This window comes from Phyllostomus discolor, chromosome 7 (assembly GCF_004126475.2).
Source record: "Phyllostomus discolor isolate MPI-MPIP mPhyDis1 chromosome 7, mPhyDis1.pri.v3, whole genome shotgun sequence".
Classification (NCBI taxonomy): domain Eukaryota; kingdom Metazoa; phylum Chordata; class Mammalia; order Chiroptera; family Phyllostomidae; genus Phyllostomus; species Phyllostomus discolor.
The window spans coordinates 7,281,922-7,303,334 of record NC_040909.2 but is presented as its reverse complement, the minus strand read 5'-3'; the positions used below and the strand labels follow the sequence as shown (position 1 = coordinate 7,303,334).

At 55.5% G+C, this 21,413-nt stretch overlaps 1 protein-coding gene across 2 annotated transcripts in view; it reads left to right on the top strand.

Annotated features, from left to right (window-relative positions):
• CDCP1 (CUB domain containing protein 1) overlaps positions 1-20,841 on the top strand; it is a 39,533-nt gene extending 18,692 nt beyond the window's left edge. Inside the window, exons 2-9 of one of the 2 annotated variants that reach the window (XM_036030434.1) lie at positions 1,415-1,621; positions 7,173-7,535; positions 8,387-8,755; positions 10,490-10,711; positions 11,673-12,059; positions 13,652-14,014; positions 16,468-16,555; positions 18,703-20,841. In XM_036030434.1, the coding sequence (XP_035886327.1) occupies positions 1,415-1,621; positions 7,173-7,535; positions 8,387-8,755; positions 10,490-10,711; positions 11,673-12,059; positions 13,652-14,014; positions 16,468-16,555; positions 18,703-19,129 (2,426 nt within the window). In that variant the 3' untranslated portion in view covers positions 19,130-20,841. Of the gene's footprint in view, positions 1-1,414; positions 1,622-7,172; positions 7,536-8,386; positions 8,756-10,489; positions 10,712-11,672; positions 12,060-13,651; positions 14,015-16,467; positions 16,556-18,699 lie in introns of both variants that reach the window. The other variant, XM_028518623.2, reaches the window with a different exon arrangement.
• Positions 20,842-21,413: the final 572 nt, after the last annotated feature.

Below are 21,413 nucleotides of genomic sequence, written 5' to 3'. Positions count from 1 at the left end.
AAACTATGCCCACCCCCCCCAAATATTATTAAGCCACATTTTACCTGTGGGCATGATGCTTCTTTTTTTCATTCATGAAGTGCCTACTTCGTGTAGAAACACAGTGTTTCTAACACACGTCCTTCCCCTCCCCTTCTCTGTTTATTAAGACATAACTCGTCTGTAATAAACTGCACCAATGTTTAGCATACAGTCTGATGAATTGTGGCGTGTGTGTGCAAGGCACACCCACCACCATGGTCAAGACACAGAAGGGTTCTCTAATCCTGGGGTTCTCTCCCTTGCCCCTCCATAAAGTTGATTAAAAACAGAAACTTTTAAAAGGCAGGGAAAGCACAGCTGGAAAACCAAGAAAAGCTTTCTGGTGGGCGGCTGTTTGGTGGCTGGAGGTTTCCTGAGTGGCCTCCGTGGGCAGGCGCCGTCCCCACTGCTGACCATCTCTCTGCTCCAGAACTCGTTGGGGCATAGGCAGCAGCCCTGCGGGTCTCGGGGGTCCCTGGGTTCCCCCCAAGGGACCCACCTGCGGACGATCGTCCCTTCCCACGCTGCTCCCAGGCCATCAGCTACTGAGCTCTACTCTTAGGACTCGCGGGGGAAGGGGCGGCCGCTGCCAAGGAGGAGAGGGGCTCTTCCCTGTTAGTCTGAGAGGACATAGAGGTCGAGAAAGCCAAGGGAATGGAGGGAGATCGTGCTTGTTCACCAGCCGGGGACCCTTCCTGGCCGGAGCGCACGCCGCTGTTTAACAGCCAACCTCCCTCTCACTCGCTCCGTCTCGTTTGTTCAGATCGTTTGGCTGAACCCCAGCCTGAGGTATGAGCACTGTTTTGCTCAAACTTTCCCAGTTTGTGGACGTAATATGTGTATATCTAACTTCTGTAAACGTTTTCCTACCCTCCGAGACTGTATGCCTGTGTGGGAATGTGTGTGTGTGTTTACATATATGTATAGACGCATGCACTGGCATGGGAAGCACCCACGGCAGGAGACAGCCGCTCTTCGCTGAGAAACGAGTCCCTCCACAGACGGTTCCTGCATGTGCACTTTGGTCTGCAGCCAGATCGGGGAGAAATGTGGCAGTTTCTCTGATGGCTATTTACTTGCAACTTAATACAGACAGGGTATCTGAAAACGTATGGCTTAAGGCAGGTAGGATGTGGTATAGAGCAGTTTTCATTTGCAGAAAAACAAACCAACCAAACAAGAGACCCGTGTCAGGGCCCACCCACACGGCCCCATTCTTCCCTACCCATAGGGACGCCGCTGTCATTTCCCACCGTCCCCTTCTCTGGCCGGGGGGAGGAACAACGTTGTCAGAGAGGAGCGGGCACCCTCCCGGGAGCCACTGGGGGGAGGACAGCAGGTCTGCAGACCCAAATCGCCCTGCTCACTGCGTTTCTCTTCCTTCTTCCCGAAGCTTTCGAGATCGGCCTGCCCTACGGAAGTGGCATCACTGTCTCGATAAGTCCCGGGGCCTCACCTCTGCCTCCAGGGAAGCCCTGTTACATCTTTAGTAGAAAAATGGCAACCTCGTTGGTCATCAAATCTGGAGAAACAAAGGGCTTTTCCTTCAGCTGCCTGAATCCAGAGAACTACTTTGTCATTGAGATCCTGAGGAATATTGGTAAGTACGTGCTCTTGGATGGTTTGGGAGTCCGCCTCCGAGGCCAGGGAGGTGGGGTCTGCTTCAGAACTCTGCACGCCATGCAGCTCTCTCAGCGTTTTATGGAGTAGGTTCAGTTGTCAACTCCCCCAAACGGCCCTAGGAGGGGTTCGCAAGGAAAGTGACTCACCCGAGATGGCACAGCCAGTGGGACTCGAACCCAGGTTCTTGGGCTCCAGAGTCTGGTCCTGTGGCCCCTGAGCCACAGCGTCTCTGAACAGAGCTGTGGGTCTTCAGGTCTGTGACGCCCAGTCCGAAGTGCTAAAAACACCTGGCTGGTGACAGGGGAAAGTCAGGGGGCTGGAGGACCCAAAAGAAGTGAAAGGTGAGGAGGTGAGAGCAGAGAAATGGGCGGACGAAACACAAGGCAAAACACAGCGGCTTCAGAGGCTGAGGGAGCTGGGTGTGGCTTCCCGCTCCAGGGCAATGCTGATCATGTGACCTGATCCTGTGACTCCAGGCAAACGACTCAACTCCTTTGTGACTTAGTGTTTTCTAGTCTATAAAATAAGAGCCATTATACCAACCAATAGGGCTCTTATGAGGGTGAAATAAAATAATGGGTCGAGAGTGTATGATATACAAGAATTCAACAAACTATGGATGATTGGTATTATTATTACTCAGAACTTGAGCGCAGGGTAGGAGACTGACACACGAAATGATAATCAGGCAGAAAAAAACAATAGATGATTGCCCAGTCGTTTGAAGGGGGGCTTGCTAACCAGCCACCCGTGGGGGTGGTAACTGACAGTGAGGGTACTGTTGTGATCTGAACAAAGCCACACTCAGAAAACTTCTTTGCCTTTAGCTGAAAATAAATGAATCAGGTAATAGATCATGAAGGACGAAAAAAGGGTGAAAGAAACCTTAGGAAGAAGGAATTTGGAAAACTAAAAGGAGAGATTGTAAGTCCTTAGAAGCAGTTTTAAAACTATGTTCCATACCTAAAACCAAGGCCTGGTTTTTGATAAAGAGCAACTGCGTAGACAGATCTCTGGCTAGTCTCTGGGAAAAGAGAGAGAAATTACAAGTAGGCAGCATTGACAGTGTAAGTGTGGATGTAATGGCATGTACCAAAGCGATTTTTCTAAAACTGTAGGAGACTACAACATGATGATATTCCATATGAAAATCTGAACGACACGGTGATTTTCAGGAAAGACCGAATGGGCCAGGCGGACTCTTTTAAAGAGGGAGGAAACCTGAATGAATAAGTAATAACGGAGGAGATTCGGAAAATGTCCCAGATGGAGGAGAGCAGGGATTGGGTCAGTGAGAGATGGTTTCGTGGAGGATCCTGTAAAACCTGAAGGAGCAAATAATTCCCATGATATCTACACCCTTCTAGCGGAGGGTTGGCCGGCTTTCTCTGTGCAAGTCCAGCTAGCAAGTGTCTGAGGCCGGATGGTCGCTGTGACGCTGCCGCCGCTGTGCGCCCACAGCACAAGCTCAGCCATAGAGAACAGGTAAACAAACAGGCAATGAAAGTTCCAGAAACTCTATTTACAATAACAGGTGTTTGGCTGGATGCACCTCATGAGCTGTAGTTTGCTGACTTCCGTTCTGAGCACAGAAAGGGAAGTTTCTTTTTTTTTTTTAAATATTTTATTTATTTATTTTTAGAGAGGGAAGGGAGGGAGATAGAGAGAGAGAGAGAGAAACATCAATATGCGGTTGCTGGGGGTCATGGCCTGCAACCCAGGCATGTACCCTGACTGGGAATCGAACCTGCGACACTTTGGTTCGCAGCCTGCGCTCAATCCACTGAGCTACGCCAGCCAGGGCTAGGAAGAGAAGTTTCGTAGCTCATTTTATGTGGTTCTTACAGCCCTGATGTCAAAATCTGCCAAAGGTTAAACAATAAACAGCAACAACGAATCCATAGACCAGCCTGTCATGACTATCCATGCAAAAAAACAAATCCTAAGTATACATATGCCATGTCTAAAAAATGCACGAAGAGAACAAAGAGCAGGGAGACTGGGAGACTGGAAGGGTCCTTCTGGGAGAGGAGACTACCTGGGATCAGCTTAATAGGTTCTTTGACATGTCTTTAATACAACGTTCTCGGTAAAGCAGAAGCAGAAAGCTGTTTTTTCAATCCAATCGAGTGGATCTACCAAAACCTGATGGCCAATGTCATACCCAGCGGTCAGGTCGTGTTACCAGTAACAGGGGAATGGCGTAAGGGTTCCCACCGTGCCTGCTCTTGCCCACCATCGTTCACAAGTTCTGGTTAAACGTTTAGGGGTCATCTGAATATATGCAGAGGATGCACATACAGTAAAATATAACATTTTACTGAAGGACGAAAGAGAAGATATAAATACATGGAGAGAGGTGCTGGGTTCCTTGATGAAAATCTCAGTACGTTTTAAATGTCAGTTCTCCCCCCGGCCCAATTAATTAATCAGTTTGCGTTGATTGCAATTAACATCTCAGCGACGCTTTTACAGAGCTGAGGAGACCGTGGAGGCACTAAAGAAAACTCAGTGGAATGGTGTGTTGCTCTTGAAAGACCGACGCCAATCCCCGCATCTGATATGGAAAGATAGTTTTGCTTTATTGGAAACAGCGCAGCTTATAGTAGGAAAACAGCTCAACCCCACTTTATTAAATACACACATAGGCACAGGTGGTCATCCGGGGTCCAAAGTCTGGAGGGCCCAAGGCCAGAATGTTAACCTTATCTTGTTTCTGTAGTGGGTGGGGGAGGGGAACAGTGACAGTCATTTCCTTCTTTCTGTTCCTCCATAGTATTGTTTGTTTGGTTTTTTTTTTTTTTTACAAGCATGCATTACTTTATAATCATGTCAACCAATAAAGTGACTGCCCTCCTGGAAAAGGAAATGGGTTCACATCATGCTTTGCACTACTCAGTGAGAGAGGAAGAAACTGCACGCGATCGATCGCCTTAATAGACGATCACCCCACAGGCCAAGCGTTCGAATGACCGCACCAGGCTCTCAGCCCCGGGATGTGCCACGCAGTTCGAAGTGAAAACCCATGCTCGCAATGTTTGAAAACCATAGGAAGCTACTAATTTCTAAAATAATAAATCTAGAGCCCTGGCTGGCGTAGCTCAGTGGGTTGAGCAAGGGCTGCAAACCAAAGTGTTGCAGGCCATGACCCCCAGCAACCGCACATTGATGTTTCTCTCTCTCTCTTTTTCCCCCTCCCTTCCCTTTCTGAAAATAAATAAATAAATAAAATCTTTTAAAAAATAAAATAAAATAATAAATCTAGACTCCAGAGTCCAATCCCAGGTCCTGCCTGCCCCTCATTTTTTTTTTTTTTTAAAAAACCTGTCCTGAGGAAGCATTCTGAAAGTGTCAAAGTTTGAGAACTCTCCTGTTCCCCTTTCTCGAATGACACTGTTCACATGAACGAAAGCGGAGGTCTGCCTGGGGGCACGTGAGCTGTGAACCACCTCTGAACGCACACTTCTCCGTCCTCCACACGGGAAACTTTCCTTACTTCACATTTGGGCACCAGACGGAGAACCGAGACTTGGAGGCAGGCCAGTCATTGTGACTGCTCTTTGCTGCGTGTCCGTCCTCAACACTGAAGCGCTCAGAAGCAGATTAAAGAGTGCGCACGCACCCTGACTCCCCCGGGGTCCAGGGCTGGAGCAGAGCCGTGGTTGAGGGGCGGGGACTCGTGACTCCGGGTTCTTAGTATAGAATTAAATCATTATCTCTCAGGTGGCCCAGGCATGTGCATTTTTGAAAGGTTTCCAAGTGAGTCTGATGCGGAACCAGGGCTGAGAACCACCGACCGCCTCCGCGCGGGGGGTAAGCGACTCCACCAGAGTGCAGAACCCAGCCGGAGCCGCTCCACGCGGCCCTGGGCATGCCGGAGCCGGAGATGGGAAGTTACAAAGCCAGTTTTCAGAAGGAAAGACGTGGCTCGATGTAAACAATGAAGTTTGCAAGAGCTCCTAAAAATAGGTGCTATCCGTGTTGACACACAAAATCTAATTTTAGCCACATTCGTCACCGTGTTATCTAACCCTATTTTATGGGTGAGGTGATGCGGCGCGCTGGCAAAGTCGCGGTGCGTTGGCAAGGACGCGGTGCGTTGGCAAGGACACGGCGCGTTGGCAAGGTCGCGGGATGAGCAAACACAACCTGGGCCTCTGTCCTGGGTCCTGGTGAACTGGAAGCGCTGTGCTTACCCCCCTGGGCCCTGGGGCTGCCTTTTGAGAAGCCGACATGTGGCATGGATGACCTCAGACGTCCAGTTCTGAAATTCTCCCATAGTTCCATTTTAAGTTGACAGTAGCTTTTTTATTATTATTATTGATTTGAGGGAGAGAGAGAAACATCCATTTGTCGTCCTACTTATTGATGCATTCTTTGGTTGGCTCTTCCATATGCCCTGACTGAAGATTGAACCAGCAACCGTGGTGCATTGATTGACACTCTGACCAACCGAGCTACCCGGCCAGGGCTGGCTGTACCTTCAAACACCCCACTGGGTACCTTTAAACACCCCACTGGAGCGCAGGGCAGACTCGCAGGTTGTTATCACAGTGGCCAGAACCCACCCCCCTTGCACACTGCCCTCGCCTGTGACAACAAAAGCCTTAACTGCTGCCTTGGCCGCCTTCTGCCCCTCCTGCTGCGCGCTCTTCTCTTGCTCCTCCCTGGCAGCAGCGTTTCTCCCTTTGTTTTAAAGGCCTAGAACACAAGGCACATCAGAGGGCGTCATTAGCTGTTAGCCTGTAAAAAAACATCCGGCGTGGTCATAAAACAGGAGCACGAAAGCCACGAGGCAGGAAGAAACGGTGCCTCCAGGGTCCAGCCGTTAAGGGGCTTGTCCAGTCGGAGTGGACTCGGTGTGCTGATGAGCGTGCTGATGGGAACGCCGGGTTTTAAAGGCACCACCCCCTGGAAGTTGTGGAGTGGTGGCTGCAGGAGCGCAGCGCGGGCTCTGCAGCAGAGCCAAGGGCTGTCCTCAGCCTTCTGGGAAGGCCCACCTTCCAGGACTGCGCTGACTTAATCTGAAGACGCCGGAGTTAGGAGGCGTCTTGGGTGTGGCTGCCTGGAACAGAGCCCGCGTGGGGACTTTCGTTCAAGGCCCTTGTCAGGAGAGTGCCCTCAGAGGCACCCTGTGAAGGAGTGGAGAAAGCAGGAGAGAGCAAGGGGAGAAGCAAACAAGGATGTGGGTTTAGCTAACTCGTAGCCTCAGGCCGATGCACTGGAAGCCGGGAGGTCAGGCTTTTCCACCCCGCAGACGTGAGCCATGATGGGCTGTGGGCGGCTGCTCCCTGCTGGGGTGGGCGGCAGAACCCCTCAGGTTTTTCGGGCCCCGGGAGGCACTGCCAGCCGAGGCACTTCACCAGAGAAGGGGGCATCGGTGTGCCAGTGGCCATCCACACTCAGGCGACCTGGAGGTGGGTGTGCTCGCCTAGGGGTGCTCCCGGAGAGCCTACTAAGGAGGTAGGGAGGGTCAGTGAGCGGCCAGCAGCTTTTGTGACCAAGGTTGTTGTGTGACTGTGTTTCAGACTGCATGGCAGGCCCGTGTTTTTTCGGGGAGGTCCAGCTGCAGCCCCCGACGTCACAGTTGCCCACCCTCAACCGGACTTTCATCTGGAACGTGCAGGCTCACAAGAGAATCGGCCTGGAGCTGCAGTTCTCCCTGCCACGCCTGCGGCAGATCGAGCCAGGGGACAGCTGCCCGGATGGGGTCACTCACTCCATCAGCGGCCGCGTCGACTCCACCAACGTCAAGATCGGAACCTTCTGTAGCAACGGCACCGTGTCCCGGATCAAGATGCAAGAGGGCGTCCAAATGGCCTTACACCTGCCGTGGTTCCACCCCAGGAACGTCTCCGGCTTCAGCATCGCGAACCGGTCATCCATCAAACGTGAGCACACGCCACGCCCTCCTGTCTTTTGCTGAGGTTGAGACACACAAAAATCACCACTTTCTGTAGATCGGAAAGGGCCGGGTGTCGGCAATTCTATGTGGTTCGACCTGAGTGCCTCACAGGGAGCTGCTGCTCTTCTGTAAGCGACACAGGCCGCTGACGCCCGAGGCGGACCCACCCTCCTCTGCTAACCGGGTGGTGGCTCTTTCTTCTCTGTCCTTGGTGCATGCGAGGTTTTCTTCTCAGGAACGAAATGGGATTGGCTCTACAGACCTACTGCGATCCCTCCTTCTTCTAACTCCTTTCTCCTGTCTTCTCTCTAGTTCACGTCTTCTCTGATGACGTCAGTGGCAGGTAGCGCTGGCTCCCCCTGGCTCCCAAGAGCTGATAGCTCCTCGTGCAGGAAGTTTGTGAGCTGGTGTTCCACAGAGCTGCTCCTGCACATAAAATTATATAAACTTAAAAATAAAAAAAATGAGTTTAGAAATGAAGGTCACGAACACTCAGAACTCACTGCCTCCTAACGATTTCACTACAGTTTCCTCTTGTCTGTGCTCCCGAGGTTGCTTATGCCGATTGCATCTGGAGGCGGCAATCCTGTGTGACGATGAGTTGCTGCCCGTCTCTTCCCAAGGCCACGTTCAGTCATCCCATGTTGGTAGCTTGAAATCAGCTACACATTAGGACTCCCTGCCCCCGCCCTGGTTGAGTCAGTTATTAAACACCGACTCGCACGCCACCGGTGTCTTCTCTGAGAACCGCCTTCCCCTGACCTCAGCCTGCTGCCCCTCCACCCGGGACAACCGGGGCAGGGTCTGATCGCCCGGCTTGGGTTCCCCTCCCAACAGGACTGTGCATCATCGAGTCTGTGTTTGAGGGCGAGGGCTCCGCAACCCTGATGTCCGCCAACTACCCCCTCGGCTTCCCCGAGGATGAGCTCATGACGTGGCAGTTCGTCATCCCCCCGCCCCTGCGGGCCAGCGTCTCCTTCCTCCGATTCAACGTCTCCAACTGCGAGAGGAAGGAGGAGCGGGTGGAGTACTACATCCCGGGCTCCACCACCAACCCCGAGGTGTTCAAGCTGGCGGACAAGCAGCCCGGGAACATGGCCGGGAATTTCAACCTCTCCCTGCAGGGCTGTGACCAAGACGCCCAGAATCCAGGGATCCTCCGGCTGAAGTTTGAGGTTTTGGTTCAATATCCACAACATGAAAGCAGTAAGTGAGCCCGCCTTCCCTTCCCCTCCTGCTCCAGCACTCCCTCTCCTTCCTGGGGAGTCTGTTTGGGGTGAGGCTCCCGTCCCGTGTCTCATCGGTGGCTTCTGGGCCGCGCGGACCCTGGGTCCTGGGAGAGGTACGGGAAGTGCGTTGCCAGGCAGCGAGACAGGCTTATGGGTGAATGAATGAATGGCGGGTACATTCATCTCCACACAGTAAGAAGCTGCTGTGGTGGGATTAAGTCCGGACCAGGACGGCTCTAGGGGGAGAGCCAAGGTCAAAGTCACATCCAGGATGGCCGGGAAGGACATGGAGAAAGTTATTGTGACGGGACTATCCGTGTTCCCACCAAAGTGTGAGGGGCCGTCCCCCCATTCCCTCCCCAGCACCCAGGATCATCAGGCTTCTGTATGTCCCCCCATCTGACTAGGGGGAGATGGTAACACTTTGTTCTAACTTGCTTTTCCCTCATTGCAAGTGAAATGACACGTTACACAAGAACGCGTCATATTTTGTGTACTTGGACATTTGTGTTTCCTCCTCTGTCACCTGCTCAGTCATCCCGTGTCACACATATGTTCTCCCCTTGTGTCCCTTGCCCCTTAACATTATTTGTGGTGCCTATTATCAGAACAATATTTATAATTTTTTTGCCTTTATAATTTGCATTTGCTCTACAGTACATTCACAAGATAGTCTCTTTGTTTTTATTGTGGTGACTGCTTTGAGGTGCTGGGCTCATTGTGTCCTTTTACTAGCAGGAAAGGCAGTTCTTCTGGCCTCGCCTAGTTTTCGTATGCACTAGTCTTTTATTTATTTTTTTTTATTTTAATCATTGTTCAAGTACAGTTTTCTCCCCCCTACTCCCATTCCAGCTCACCCACCCAACCCTCCCCCCGTCCCCTCATTACCCCCCACCCCTAGTTTTTGTCCATGTGTCCTCCAAATTTGTTCCTGTAAACCCTACCCATTCCCCCCTGAAATTCCCTCTTCTCTCCCCTCTGGTCACTGTCAGACTGTCCCCTATTTCAGTGTCTTTGGTTATATTTTGCTAGTTTTTTTGTTTTGTTGTTTAGGTTCCTGTTAAAGGTGATATCATGCGGTATTTGTCTTTCACTGCCTGGCTTGTTTCACTTAGCATAATGCTTTCCAGCTCCATCCATGCTGTTACAAAGGGTAGGAGCTCCTTCTTTCTTTCTGCTGCATAGAATTCCACTGTGTAAATATACCATAGTTTTTTGATCCACTCATTTACTGATGGGCATCTAGGTTGCTTCCAGCACCTAGCTATTGATCATATGCACTAGTCTTTTAAAATGTTCATTCATCTTAGCGGCCGCTGCATGATAGTCAACCCAGTGAGATTTATCATCACTTATATGAATAGTCTCCTGCTATGAGTGGTGATGAAGAACAGTGCGGTATTAGGGCAGGAAGAGAGGATTCATAAACAGGATGAAACCTCACATACTATAATTTATCCTCTAATAAACACTATATTTCAAATAAGTGAGAAAAAACACGCATGCCAGTGAGCAAGGGCAGAAATGAACCTGAAGGCAGGAAAGAGGGCCAGTAAGGGTGGTAGAAACTCGGTCCGTTCTTTTTCCTTTAAATTTCTTTTGACGTTCTTGTGATGCCGCCCTGATCATGGGAAGATGTCCCCGACGCACCCCGTGCCACGGGGCTGCTGCGGACTCGGGTCTCACGCCCGCTCTCGCTCTGTGCTTCCAGATGTCAGCTACGTGGTTGACCTGAGTCACGAGCGAGCCATGTCGCTCAGCATCGAGCCGAGGCCCGGCAGGCAGAGCCGCCGGTTCGTCCCTGGCTGCTTCGTGTGCCTGGAGTCTCGCACGTGCAGCACCAACCTCACCCTGACGGCGGGCTCCAGACACAGGATCTCCTTCCTCTGTGACGACCTGACGCGCCTGTGGATGAACGCCGAGAAAATCTTCAGTACGTGCCCCTCCCGCCCCGGTGGGCGCGCTCCTCCCGGCCCGTGGGCCCCTCTCCCCATCCCGCCCGGTCTTCTGGGTGGGGCCCACTGCATGAGCCGTAAATAGCACCGCCAGAAAGGTCCCCCGTAGTGCAGGGTGGGCAGGGGCGACCACGGAGCAAGCTGTGAGGTGGAGATGAGCATCCTCGGGGACCGGCAGCCTCAGCCGGAACGCGAGTCTTTCAGAAGGGCAGTGCGTGCATGACCTGTGTCCGCACTCGCGTCCCCCTGTCCAGCCTGCAGTCTCCTCCTAGTCTCAGACTCCCTCGTCCTCTCCCAGCTGCATGGCCCCTGCTGCTCCCACGCTCGCTGCCCACTTGTCTTCTCTCACTTGAGACCTGGGGTCTTGAGGTCAAGACCTTTGACCTGTTCCATCTCTTACCCCTTAAGCCCCTAGCAGTGCTGAACACATGCTAGTCCCCTAATAAGTGTGTGACAAATGGGGGGCAGCCAAACCAATAGTCCCCTGCCTGCGGGGCCCCCATCATTTCTGACGTGGACGCCCCTAGAGTCCCTGCAGGGGCAGGAGCCGAGGCCACCCCGTTAGGAAGTGGCAGAGCTGGAATGTGAGCTGAGATCTCCCCGAGTCCCTCCTTGCTGGAGTCGGGGCACAGACCTGTCCCCCCATGGATGGAGACACTGGGCCACGGCTGGGTGGAGGCCAACCTGTGCCCTGCCCACACGGCACTTAGCATCTAGGACACAGGCGCACAGACGTGAGAACCAGACAAACGAGAAGTTGGTCTGCCAGTTTAGGAAGAATATGAGAGAGCAGGAGTGGAAGCCAGAAGCCGGGGGGAGGACAGTGGAGAAAGAAAGACCAAAGGGAAAAGCCAAGAAGTTTCAGGATGACTTGAGGGCTGGGATGATGCTCTTCCCCGTCTCCTCCCCGCTTGGGTACCACGAGCCCCTCTCTTCCAGGCTGCATGGACCACCGGTACTGCCTCAGGAAGTCCTACCCCCTCCAGGTGCCCAGGGACATCCTCCAGCTACCTGTGCAGCTCCACGACTTCTCCTGGAAGCTGCTGGTGCCCAACGACAGGCTCAGCCTGGCCCTGGTGCCGGCCCAGAAGCTGCAGCAGCACACGCAGGAGCGGCTCTGCAACGCCAGCTTCAGCTACCTGCTGGCCGGCGCCGGTGCCAGCCCCGGCCAGGACCTCTACTTCGGCTCCTTCTGCCCTGGAGGTGCCATCCAGCAGATCCAGGTGAAGCAGAACATCTCGGTGACCCTGCGCACCTTTGGCCCCAGCTTCCGACAGGAGGTCTCCAGGCAGGGCCTGACCGTGTCCTTCATACCCTACTTCAAAGGTAAGCAGGCGTCTTTCACTCTCTCCCGTCTCCAAGCCCCCTCAGCCTTTCCCATTTGGGAAAATTCATCTTATTTTGCTTTGGTGATCATCTCACTCAAGTTGTCAATTTGAAGGGGGGAGATAGCTGAGTGGGCTGGTTTTCAGACAAGAAATTTGAAGGATGGTGAGTCCTAATGCTGACTCCGCCATGAACCTAGCGTGGAAAATTCCAGGAGCTGGAAATAAGAATGCCCGACAGTGGGTGGGTGGCACAGGTTGACGGCAGCAAAACACGTAATCAGATTCGCGCTTGTTTGGGACGCAGGCTGAGCATAAATTAGAAGTGGCCACACATCCCCACGTCCTGGATTTTGAAGGTGGTGACGTGAGGACCCTTATGCTGGCGTGTTTATGATCCTGCTTTGAGGAATCAGGATGTGGTGCGGAGAGCGCCGGGAAGGAATGCTGGGAGAGAGAAGGATCTAGAACTCGAGGGTCCCGTTCTCCTGGGAGGCTCCAGTGGCCTTCGGGGTCCCAGGCAGGAAGTAAGGTCTAAATCGGTCATAAAAGTGACCTCTAGAGCTCATTTTAAAAATCCTCGTCACCATTACGAGTTAGTGTGAGAGGCCATCTCCACACAGATCAGGGGGTGGGTTTGAGGCTGGCTTTGTTCCTTTGTTTGCGGAGGCAGGAGCTCGAGGGATGAGAATCGTCGGCCATTAGATCACGGTCAGTCTAGGCTGCCGGGTATCTCCGGGGTTATCAGAGAAACGCCCCCCCGGGGGGTCGCACAGTGTGGAGCGTGGGGGTTTGTCTCACCCGAAGGGGCGGGGCAGAGCATTTGTCATGTCAAAGGCTCTTTCTGCTACGCAGTTCCGGGATTCTTCCCAGGACCGGGTGTGTTCTGCATCTCGGAAACAGAAGTCGGTATACAGCCCTCCTGCCGTGGGGCCCAGAGGACTGTTAGCCACCTCGAGGGAGGGCGTTGCTGAAAGGAAGCTGAATTAACTGCCGGTTTGGCCAGCTGCCTTGTTTTTGCTTATTTGTTTGTTTTGCGTGAGACCCAAGAACCTGATTGAACTGAGAGTCCAATCCTGAGCCGGCCAGTACAGTGGTCACTGGTCACGGGTGGCAATTTAAGTCGAAATTAATAGTAATGAAAATTTATTTTGTTTTATTTTTTAAAAAGATTTTATTTTTAGAGTGAGGGGAAGGGAAGGAGAGAGAGAAACATCAATGTGTAGTTGCCTCTTGTGCGCCCCCTACTGGGGAACCTGGTCTACAACCCAGGCCTGTGCCCTGACTGGGACTCGAACCTGCAATCCTTTGGTTCACAGGCCTGTGCTCAATCCACTGAGCTGCACCAGCCAGGGCTAATAGTAAAGAAAATTTAAAGTGTAGCTCCGTAGTCACACCAAGCACGTGTCCAGTCTTTAATAGATGCGTGTGGTCATGGCTCCTCAGTAGGACGGTGCAGATCAAGAACGTCTCTGCCGTAGCAGAGTGCCCCAGCGGACAGCGCTGCTCTGGGCGGCTGACCGTCCCCTGCAGCACGACTCTCTCTGCCCCTTGAGTGAAACGCCTGTGTGTCTTGTCTCCGCTTTCCTGCAGAGGAAGGGGTTTTCGAGGTGATCCCGGATACGAAAAGCAAGGTCTACCTGAGGACCCCTAACTGGGAACGGGGCCTGCCAGCCCTCGCCTCCGTGTCCTGGAACATCAGCGTGCCCAGCGACCAGGTGGCCTGCCTGACCTTCGTGAAGGAGCGCACCGGCCTGGTCTGCCAGACGGGGCGCGCGTTCCTGATCGTGCAGGAGCAGTCGTCCGCGGCCGAGGAGGTCTTCAGCCTGGAGGAGGTGCTGCCCAAGCCCAGCGCCCACCACCACAACTTCTGGGTCAACATCTCCAACTGCAGCCCGGCCAGCGGCAAGCAGCTGGACCTGCTCTTCCAGGTGTCGCTCAGCCCGAGAACTGTGGGTAAGGGCCTTCGGGGGTTTTCGGGAACGGTGACGGAGAGCAGATTGGGGGCGGGGAGGGGGGGAAGGAGCAAGCCTGGGAGGGAAGTCGCAAACATAGATTTGGGTCCTGGCTGTCCATGTGTCCGTCAGCTGTTATTATATCAGTAATGCTGCGGAATGAAGCACCCCAGGGCTCAGTGGCTTAGAAACAGCCATTATTAGCCCTGGCTGGTGTGGCTCAGTGGATTGGGTGCCGGCCTGCAAACCAAAGGGTCCCCAGTTTGATTCCCAGTCAAGGCACATGCCTGGGTTGTGGTCCAGGTCCCCAGTAGGGGGCACATGAGAGGCAGCCACACACTGATGTTTCTCTCCCTCTCTTTCTCCTTCCCTTCCTCTATGTCTAAAAATAAATAAATAAGATGTAAAAAAACCCAACCCCAGCCATTGTCACTGCTCACATGTTGGCTGGGCAATTCTGGTCTGAGCTGGGCTTATCAGGGTTCATTCTCTCATGCTCCTGTGCGCAGCTGCAGGCTGGCTCCGGCTCCGGGACTTTGCTGGTCTTGGCCAGGGGCACTCTCATGTGTCTGGGGCCCAGCCAACATCAGCTGGGATCACGGGGCTTCCTTGGCTCCCCTCTGCTTGGTCTCTTGTCTTCCAGCCTAGACCTGTCTCAGGACAGAGGAGAGAGATCCAGGAGAGGCCGGAGCAGGCCTGTGAAGTCTGCTGATGCTTTGGTTAGGGATTCAGACAGCATTTCTTCTGTGGTGGTCTTTTGGCCAGCCCAGAGTCTAGAGGTGGACAAACCGACTCCACCTCTTGATGGGAGGAGCTACAAAGTAACTTGGGAAAGGACTGGCTCAGGAGAGAGAGAGAGAATGAGGGCATTCTAATAGTCCATCTACCACCGCCATTGATTACTAATCTCTCTCTGACAGCGGGAAAGGCTTTTCCCGTCTGACCTTCCTCACCTGTGGGGAGTCTTTGATAAACGTGTCCCTGGGCCCTGGCTGGGGGCTCTGTTGGTTGGAGCTCTAGACTGTACACCTAAAGGTTGCAGGTTCGATCCCCAGTCGGGCATGTACGGGAGACAACCAGCTGGTGTTTCTCTCTCTAAAACCAATAAAAATATCCTCAGGTGAGAATTAAAAACAGAAGGCACCCTTGAGCATTCAGTGCTGGTGACTAAAACGTGAGGACCTGGAAAGGGAGACAGAGGCACCTGTCGTCGGCTTGCTGATTTATCCAGAGACACACGGGAGGCCACGAGACGCCCTTGGTGGCCGCCCCAGGGTGTGCCTCTGTGCTCAGAGTGGCAGGGCCCACTGAGGAGTTCCAGGCCAGGACACCCACACATGGCGGGGCAGTCTGCTGGGGCCGTGTGTGTCCTTTGTTCCGAGACAGTTGCGGAGCATCCCGGGCTGCCGGAGCCGGAGGGGACCGTGCAGCAGCTCCTCCCGGCCTCTTCCCTTTGCGGTGGGCAGAGAGATGGCGCGTCCGCCCACGGCCGCCAGCCAGTTAGCAGCAGGAGCACCAAGGGGAGCCCAGAGCCACACGGGGAAGGCTGTCCGAGGGGCTCAGGCCGGCTCCTGGGTCTTCCGCGTCTCTGACGCTCATCTTCTGTCGTGTATTTCTGTCCCTTTTTCTCCGAGTCTCCCCTTCGTTTGCCTGTAGGACAGGCAAGGAGCTCTCCCTCCCTGGCTGGCGCAGCGCTCCCTCTCTGATTCGTTTTCTCTTTCCTTTGTGTGACTGTAGGAGAAGAGCAGCACAGAATGAAACCACCCTCTCCTTAACACCTTCTCTTCTGGCTTCTGGCGCCCCGCTTTTCCCTGCACCCCTCTGCTCTGCTCTCCTCTCCTCCTCCACAGGCTGTGGCGGCCGGGGGAGCTTGCCCAGTGTAGCCCGGAGTAGCCTTTGAGTAGATCTGGTAGGTCCCCCGAGTGTCGTAGTTACTGAGTGGCTCGGACAGGAACTGTCTTGTTTGCTCATAAGTACGCGGTCAGGGATTCGGACCGGCCCGGCAGAGCGGCTCATCTCGGCTCTGAGCTCTCTGGAGCCTCGGCCACACGCCCTGACCAGTGAGACGGTGGCCGGGTGTCTCACCTGGACATGTGTCTGGGGCCCTGATGCCCGAGTTTGTCCAGGTTCCTCGGTTTGTTTTCCTCGTGGAGTCTCCGAGCAGCTGGCCGGGGCTTCCTCCCAGCACGGCGGCCTGCACAGGGTCAGGCTTCTTACCTGGTGGCTGGCTCCCCCTCGGACAGCAGGGGCGAGAAGCGGCCCTGCCTCCCTCCCCAGGGGCGGGCCTGCAGCCGGCACAGCCCAGATTCACGAGGAAAGGGGCTCCTCAGAGTGGGAGTGGGCGAGCAGCACGTGGGGGCAGGGACGGGGGCCTGGGAGGCGGGCAGCTGTGGGGGCGACGTCGTCGAGTCCGTCACACACTTCACTCCCTGCCCCTCGTGTCTCCGCTCACAGACCTGACCGTCATCCTCATCGCCGTGGTGGGAGGCGGCGCCTTGCTGCTGTTCGCCCTCGGACTCATCATTTGCTTCGTGAAGAAGAAGTAAGTGCGAACCCCGCACCCGGTGGGGAAAAGACCCCAAAAAGCAAAAAACGCGTGTGTGGTGACACGGTAGCCTGCAGCTTCTGTGCAGCTGCCTCGGCACCAGCCCCGGGCGCCGTGGGTGCTCATTGGACAGTGAGCAGCGCAGGGGCGGTCCTGGCGCAGGGTGACGGCCTGTGGGTGGCGCCAGACCAGCCTCCGAATGCGCTCCCTCCGTCACCTCAAATCTCTAGCGCCTACGGCCCCAGCTCGTTCCCTCCGGCTTCTCCAACAAACACGTGTTATGTGTGTTTGCTGGACTCTGTGCAGGCTCCGGAAGAAGCCGGTTCGGTGGGCAAGGGGAAGGCAGACCCAGGGAACTGACTCGTGTCTCCTCCCGCCCCCTTAGCGCGAGGGGTTCAGCTTCGCGGGAGAGGAGGGCGGGGCCTCTGCAGATGGGGTGCACCCCGCTGCCAGACGGGGTCTGATCTGCCCGTGTTTCCGATTAGAACCATGAGGGGAGGGAGAGACCGCTTTCCCCTAGCATGATTGGATCTTCCAAAAAAACAAATTTTTTGTAATTAACTGGGGCCACGAACAAACAACTGGAATGCCCGATCAGCCGATGGACACTGTGTAGAAATGTCGCGGCAGATGAGGAAGGACCTGCCCACCGGGGAGCCCCAGGGCGAGGCCTCTTCCCCGGGACAGGGGGCTGCACGTAGGTCGCCCGGGAGAGAGAACTTTTAACAAAGCACCATTATAGCGTTTCTGCCGGAAACTTCCTTACCCGGGGTGCACACTCTGCCCGCTCCCCCCAGATCGGAAGCACGGCATTGACCCTGGGCCCCAGCTCCTCCTCGGGAGGGCGCTGGGAGAAAGGAGGGTGCAGCGCTCAGCTGCATCTCTCAGCTGCCCCAGCCCTGGCCTGCGGATCCCCCGGGCCCGGCCTTGCCTGGGGGAGGCCACTGGCTGGCAGCCTCGCGTGAGGAAGGCTCACCGGTCCCCAGCCCGGTGTGGTTCTGCAGTGGGCAGGAGGGAAGGCAGCGACACTGGCTTGTGTGTGTCCGCGTGTACTTCTGAGGGTCTCCTGGGTGCTGGGAGCCGTGCTCGGTGCTGGGGCCCCGATGACGAGCCAGGAATAGGCTCCCCTCCCACCGCCCAGGGGGTAGGGGCCCTGCAGAGGCAGGCAGGGGTGGTGGCAGTCCCAGCACAGAGCGAAGAGAGCTTTGGTGGGGACACGGAAGGGCAGCCCTCACAGGCTCCAGGCCGGAGCCTTGGGAACCCGCCATCCTGGCCAGAGTCTCTCTGTGTGACAAGCTAAATGTACTCGATTTATTTTTATCTCGGAAAAGTACAATTAGTGAGCCACCAGCCTGCACATTACAGGGCCCATTATGTTCTTGGAGATAATGTCCTCCCTTTGAATCAGCAGTCAGCTAGAAAGCCAGCAGCTCCTGCCTGTGGTTCCTGCAGGTGGAGGGCGAAGCTTTGCTTCCCGGAGCAGAGAGCGCTAATGCCCATCCACAGCCAAGCACCAGGGAACGCTACTAACCAAAGGTTAATGGTGTCACTGAGGACTCTGGCACCCCAACCTGAATTCTTCTTTTCTCGATGTTTTTCCCCTGCCGGAGGTCACTGCCGAAGGGACTGGATCCCTCTGCTAATGCTGGCCCCACCTCCAGCTTCATGCAAACAAACCACCGCCCACCCTGGGCCCTGGTGTTATTGTTGAGAATCCAGATGGTCTCCAAGGCAGGGGTGGAGCACTAGCTGTGGGGAAAGCACTGAGCGTGGTAGAAGGTTGGCCCAGGCGTGCCCGTGCCTGGCGTGGCTGGGCCGGCCAGCACCCCTTCCCAGTAGGGAAGAGGGGTCATCAGATGTCCCCACCGTTGAGTACTGTGCATCTACTGAAGCAAATTCAAGTGCAGGCAGCGTTGAAAGTGTCTTCTCTAAACCGCTCTCTTGAAAACTGGAGACCGAAGCTGGTCCCCTTTAAATATTCACCAAGGACAGCAGTTTCAGGTTTGAATGCCGAGCGGTTTGTGGGGGACACGCGGTCAGAGCCTCGAAGGATGGGAGGTCCAGTGGGGTTGGGCAGTTGGGCATTGGTGCACATCCGGGCTCTTTGTCCTCCTGACGTCTGCGCGCTCCCTCCCTCTCAGCAGGAAGAAGAAGAGGAACAAGGCCCTGGCCGTGGGCGTCTACAACGGGAACGGCAACACGCAGATGCCGATGCAGCCCAAGTTCCCGAAGGCCCCGAAGGACATCGACCCCCACGTGTACGCAGTCATCGAGGACACCATGGTGTACGGGCACCTGCTGCAGGGTTCCAACGGGTCCTTCGTCCAGCCCGAGGTGGACACCTACCGGCCCTTCCAGGGCCCCGTGGGGGACTGCCCGCCCTCCCCGCCCCCCATCTGCTCCAGGGCCCCGACTCTGAAGCTGGCCCCCGAGGACCCGTGCCCTGGCTTCAGCCCCGAGCCCGAGAGCGAGCCGTACACCTTCTCCCACCCCGCCAAGTGCAGCGGAGGCGACGGGAACACGGACGTTCCTTTGCTGCACGCCCACGAGGCGGAGCAGCCCGGGGAGTAGCTTGGACCCATCCCAAAGACTTTGCATGAAGCTGGGTCCTATCGGGTGCCCGTCAGAAAACCTAAAGAAAAGGGCTCGTGTGGAAGGAGCAGCAGGAGCTTTTCCCAGACTCCCCAGCTTCTCGTTTCCAAGGGGACTCGATCTGATGATGAGCCCCCGGAAGTGGTGAGTGCCGGTCTGGATGCGGCCCTCACTGTGCACGTCTCTGCAAACTCGGGTGGGCTGCAGACCCGGCCGCAGGGAGTGAGAGGTGCCAGTCACCCAGGCCGGGGTGCCACGAGCCCTGGTTTGGATTTGGATCTGGATCTCTCTGGGGGGCCATCCGTGTGCCTGCTGCGCCTTCCTGCCACTGAGGAGAGACTGCGAGACCATCCAGCCTGTGTGTTTTCTTTAGCCGACAGAATCTTTTTAAAGAGTAGATCCCTAACAGTTAAAATGAGAAAATGTTTACATGCAGATCAGAAGACCTGGCCAGGTTGCCGTCAGCCAGCAGCAACTGGCTGCGTCAGAAGTTGGGCCACCTCCCGCTGGGGCCTCTGGTCTGCCAGCTCCCTAGGGTCCCCACCCCTCTCCCTGACCCCCCACAGGGGCCTGTGTCACCCTATCAAACGAGAAGACAGCCCCCGCCACAAGGCCCCGAGGTGTGAGCTTCGGGAAGTTCTCTTACACACAGCCCACACCCCTCAGGTACTGTAATTACCTGCCCGGCTCCTGTGGGTGTCTGTTTGCCTCCGCAGGCCCTGCTCTCCCCCGGGAGGAGGCAGGTTGTGTCATAGCTCGCCAGTGCAGTCCGAAGTTCAGTGTTTCCATGGCAAAGCCTCTGGAAAATAAACGCACCGCACCGAGCTCCGTGCACTCACCCTGGAGACGCACTGTCTGGACTTGTTCGTGGGCTGCTCTGGCTTCCCGAGAAGGAGCTTTGCAGCCGCCTCCGTGGCGTGTGTTCTGAGGCCTCTCGAACTCCTCCCAGAAGGAAGAGTTTGCGGTTTGGGTTTTGGTTTTTATTTTCATCACACCCTCAGGGTGGCTGTGGCACCTTTCCGTTCTCAAAGGTTGGGCCCCCCGACCAGGGGCCCCCGACTCCTGGCCTCTTCTGAGGGTCACTGGCTCGGTGTGCTCTGCCTTCCGCCCCAGAGGGAGGCTGGCTGTCTTTGGCGTAGCTGTCTGTCATCACACACATCACCTTTAATGACAGGGTTGCCAGGTGGCCATTGTCTCTTCACCGAGAGCCCCAAACTACAGGCCACCTCGCCATCTCCCCGAGACCTCGGGTGTCCTGGAGACAAGCCCCCGGAAGGAGCCGGCCCGGCGCGCTCATGGCCCTTTAAAGCCCGGGCCCCACTTACATAAACTACTTCGGGGTCCCAGGAAACCAGTCAGATGTGTTTGTTGAAGCCCCCTCACCGGGTCTGCCGCTGCCGCTGCCGGGGCTGCCCTCGCGCCCACCTGCCACGGCCGTGAGGACCCCTGCTCAGAGAAGACCCTCCTCCAATGCCACGGTCACCGCCCACGGGAGGGGCGGGTCTCCAGGACGAGAAGAGGGGGAAAAGCCTAGGTCCCCGGGGCATACCCTTGGTCACCGTTAGCGGACTGGTTTGTGTGAATCTACAGTGCATCCCTGGAAATAATTTATTTGTTGTAGATACTTTTTTAGGTACCATTTTATTTCCTATGCTTTTTAAAATAAACACATGTACACCAAAAAAGTGGGCGCCAGGTTGTTTAAGTGCTTTGGCTACTTGTCCTCAGCTCTGCTGAGGCCCCAGATGTCCCGGGGGCTCCCTGGGACAGACGCTCCGTGGGCTCCGCACGGGCTGCCTTCTGCGTGTCGATGGGGCTGTGGGCTGCCAGTGGGCCCCTCGGAGGCCAGAGCCTGTCCTGCTCTCTTCCTGTTGGGGGCACAGCAGCCCCCTCTGGGTGGCCTCTCCCAATACCCGACCCCCACGGAGGCCTGGGGCCGCCCTCAACACTGACCGCCACTGAGCTCTAAGGCAGTGCGGGTCACCAGCCACCGGAACAGAAGTAAAGGGAGGGCGGGGGAGAGGGCAGCCGCAGGTGGATTCCCAGCATGCACCTGGCATGGAGAGCAGGTGTTGCTGCCTAGCCCACCGCCCCAAACCTCGGTGACTTCGGGACGATCGTTGTTTTGCTCACAAAGCTAATGCGAGCAGGGCACAGCAGGTGTGGGAGCCGAGCTTCCTCGTCACTCGGGCTCCTCTTCGGGCTTTGTGGGGCTTCCTCACGACATGGCGTCTGGGGTCCCAGAGTGAGCGCCCCGAGTCAG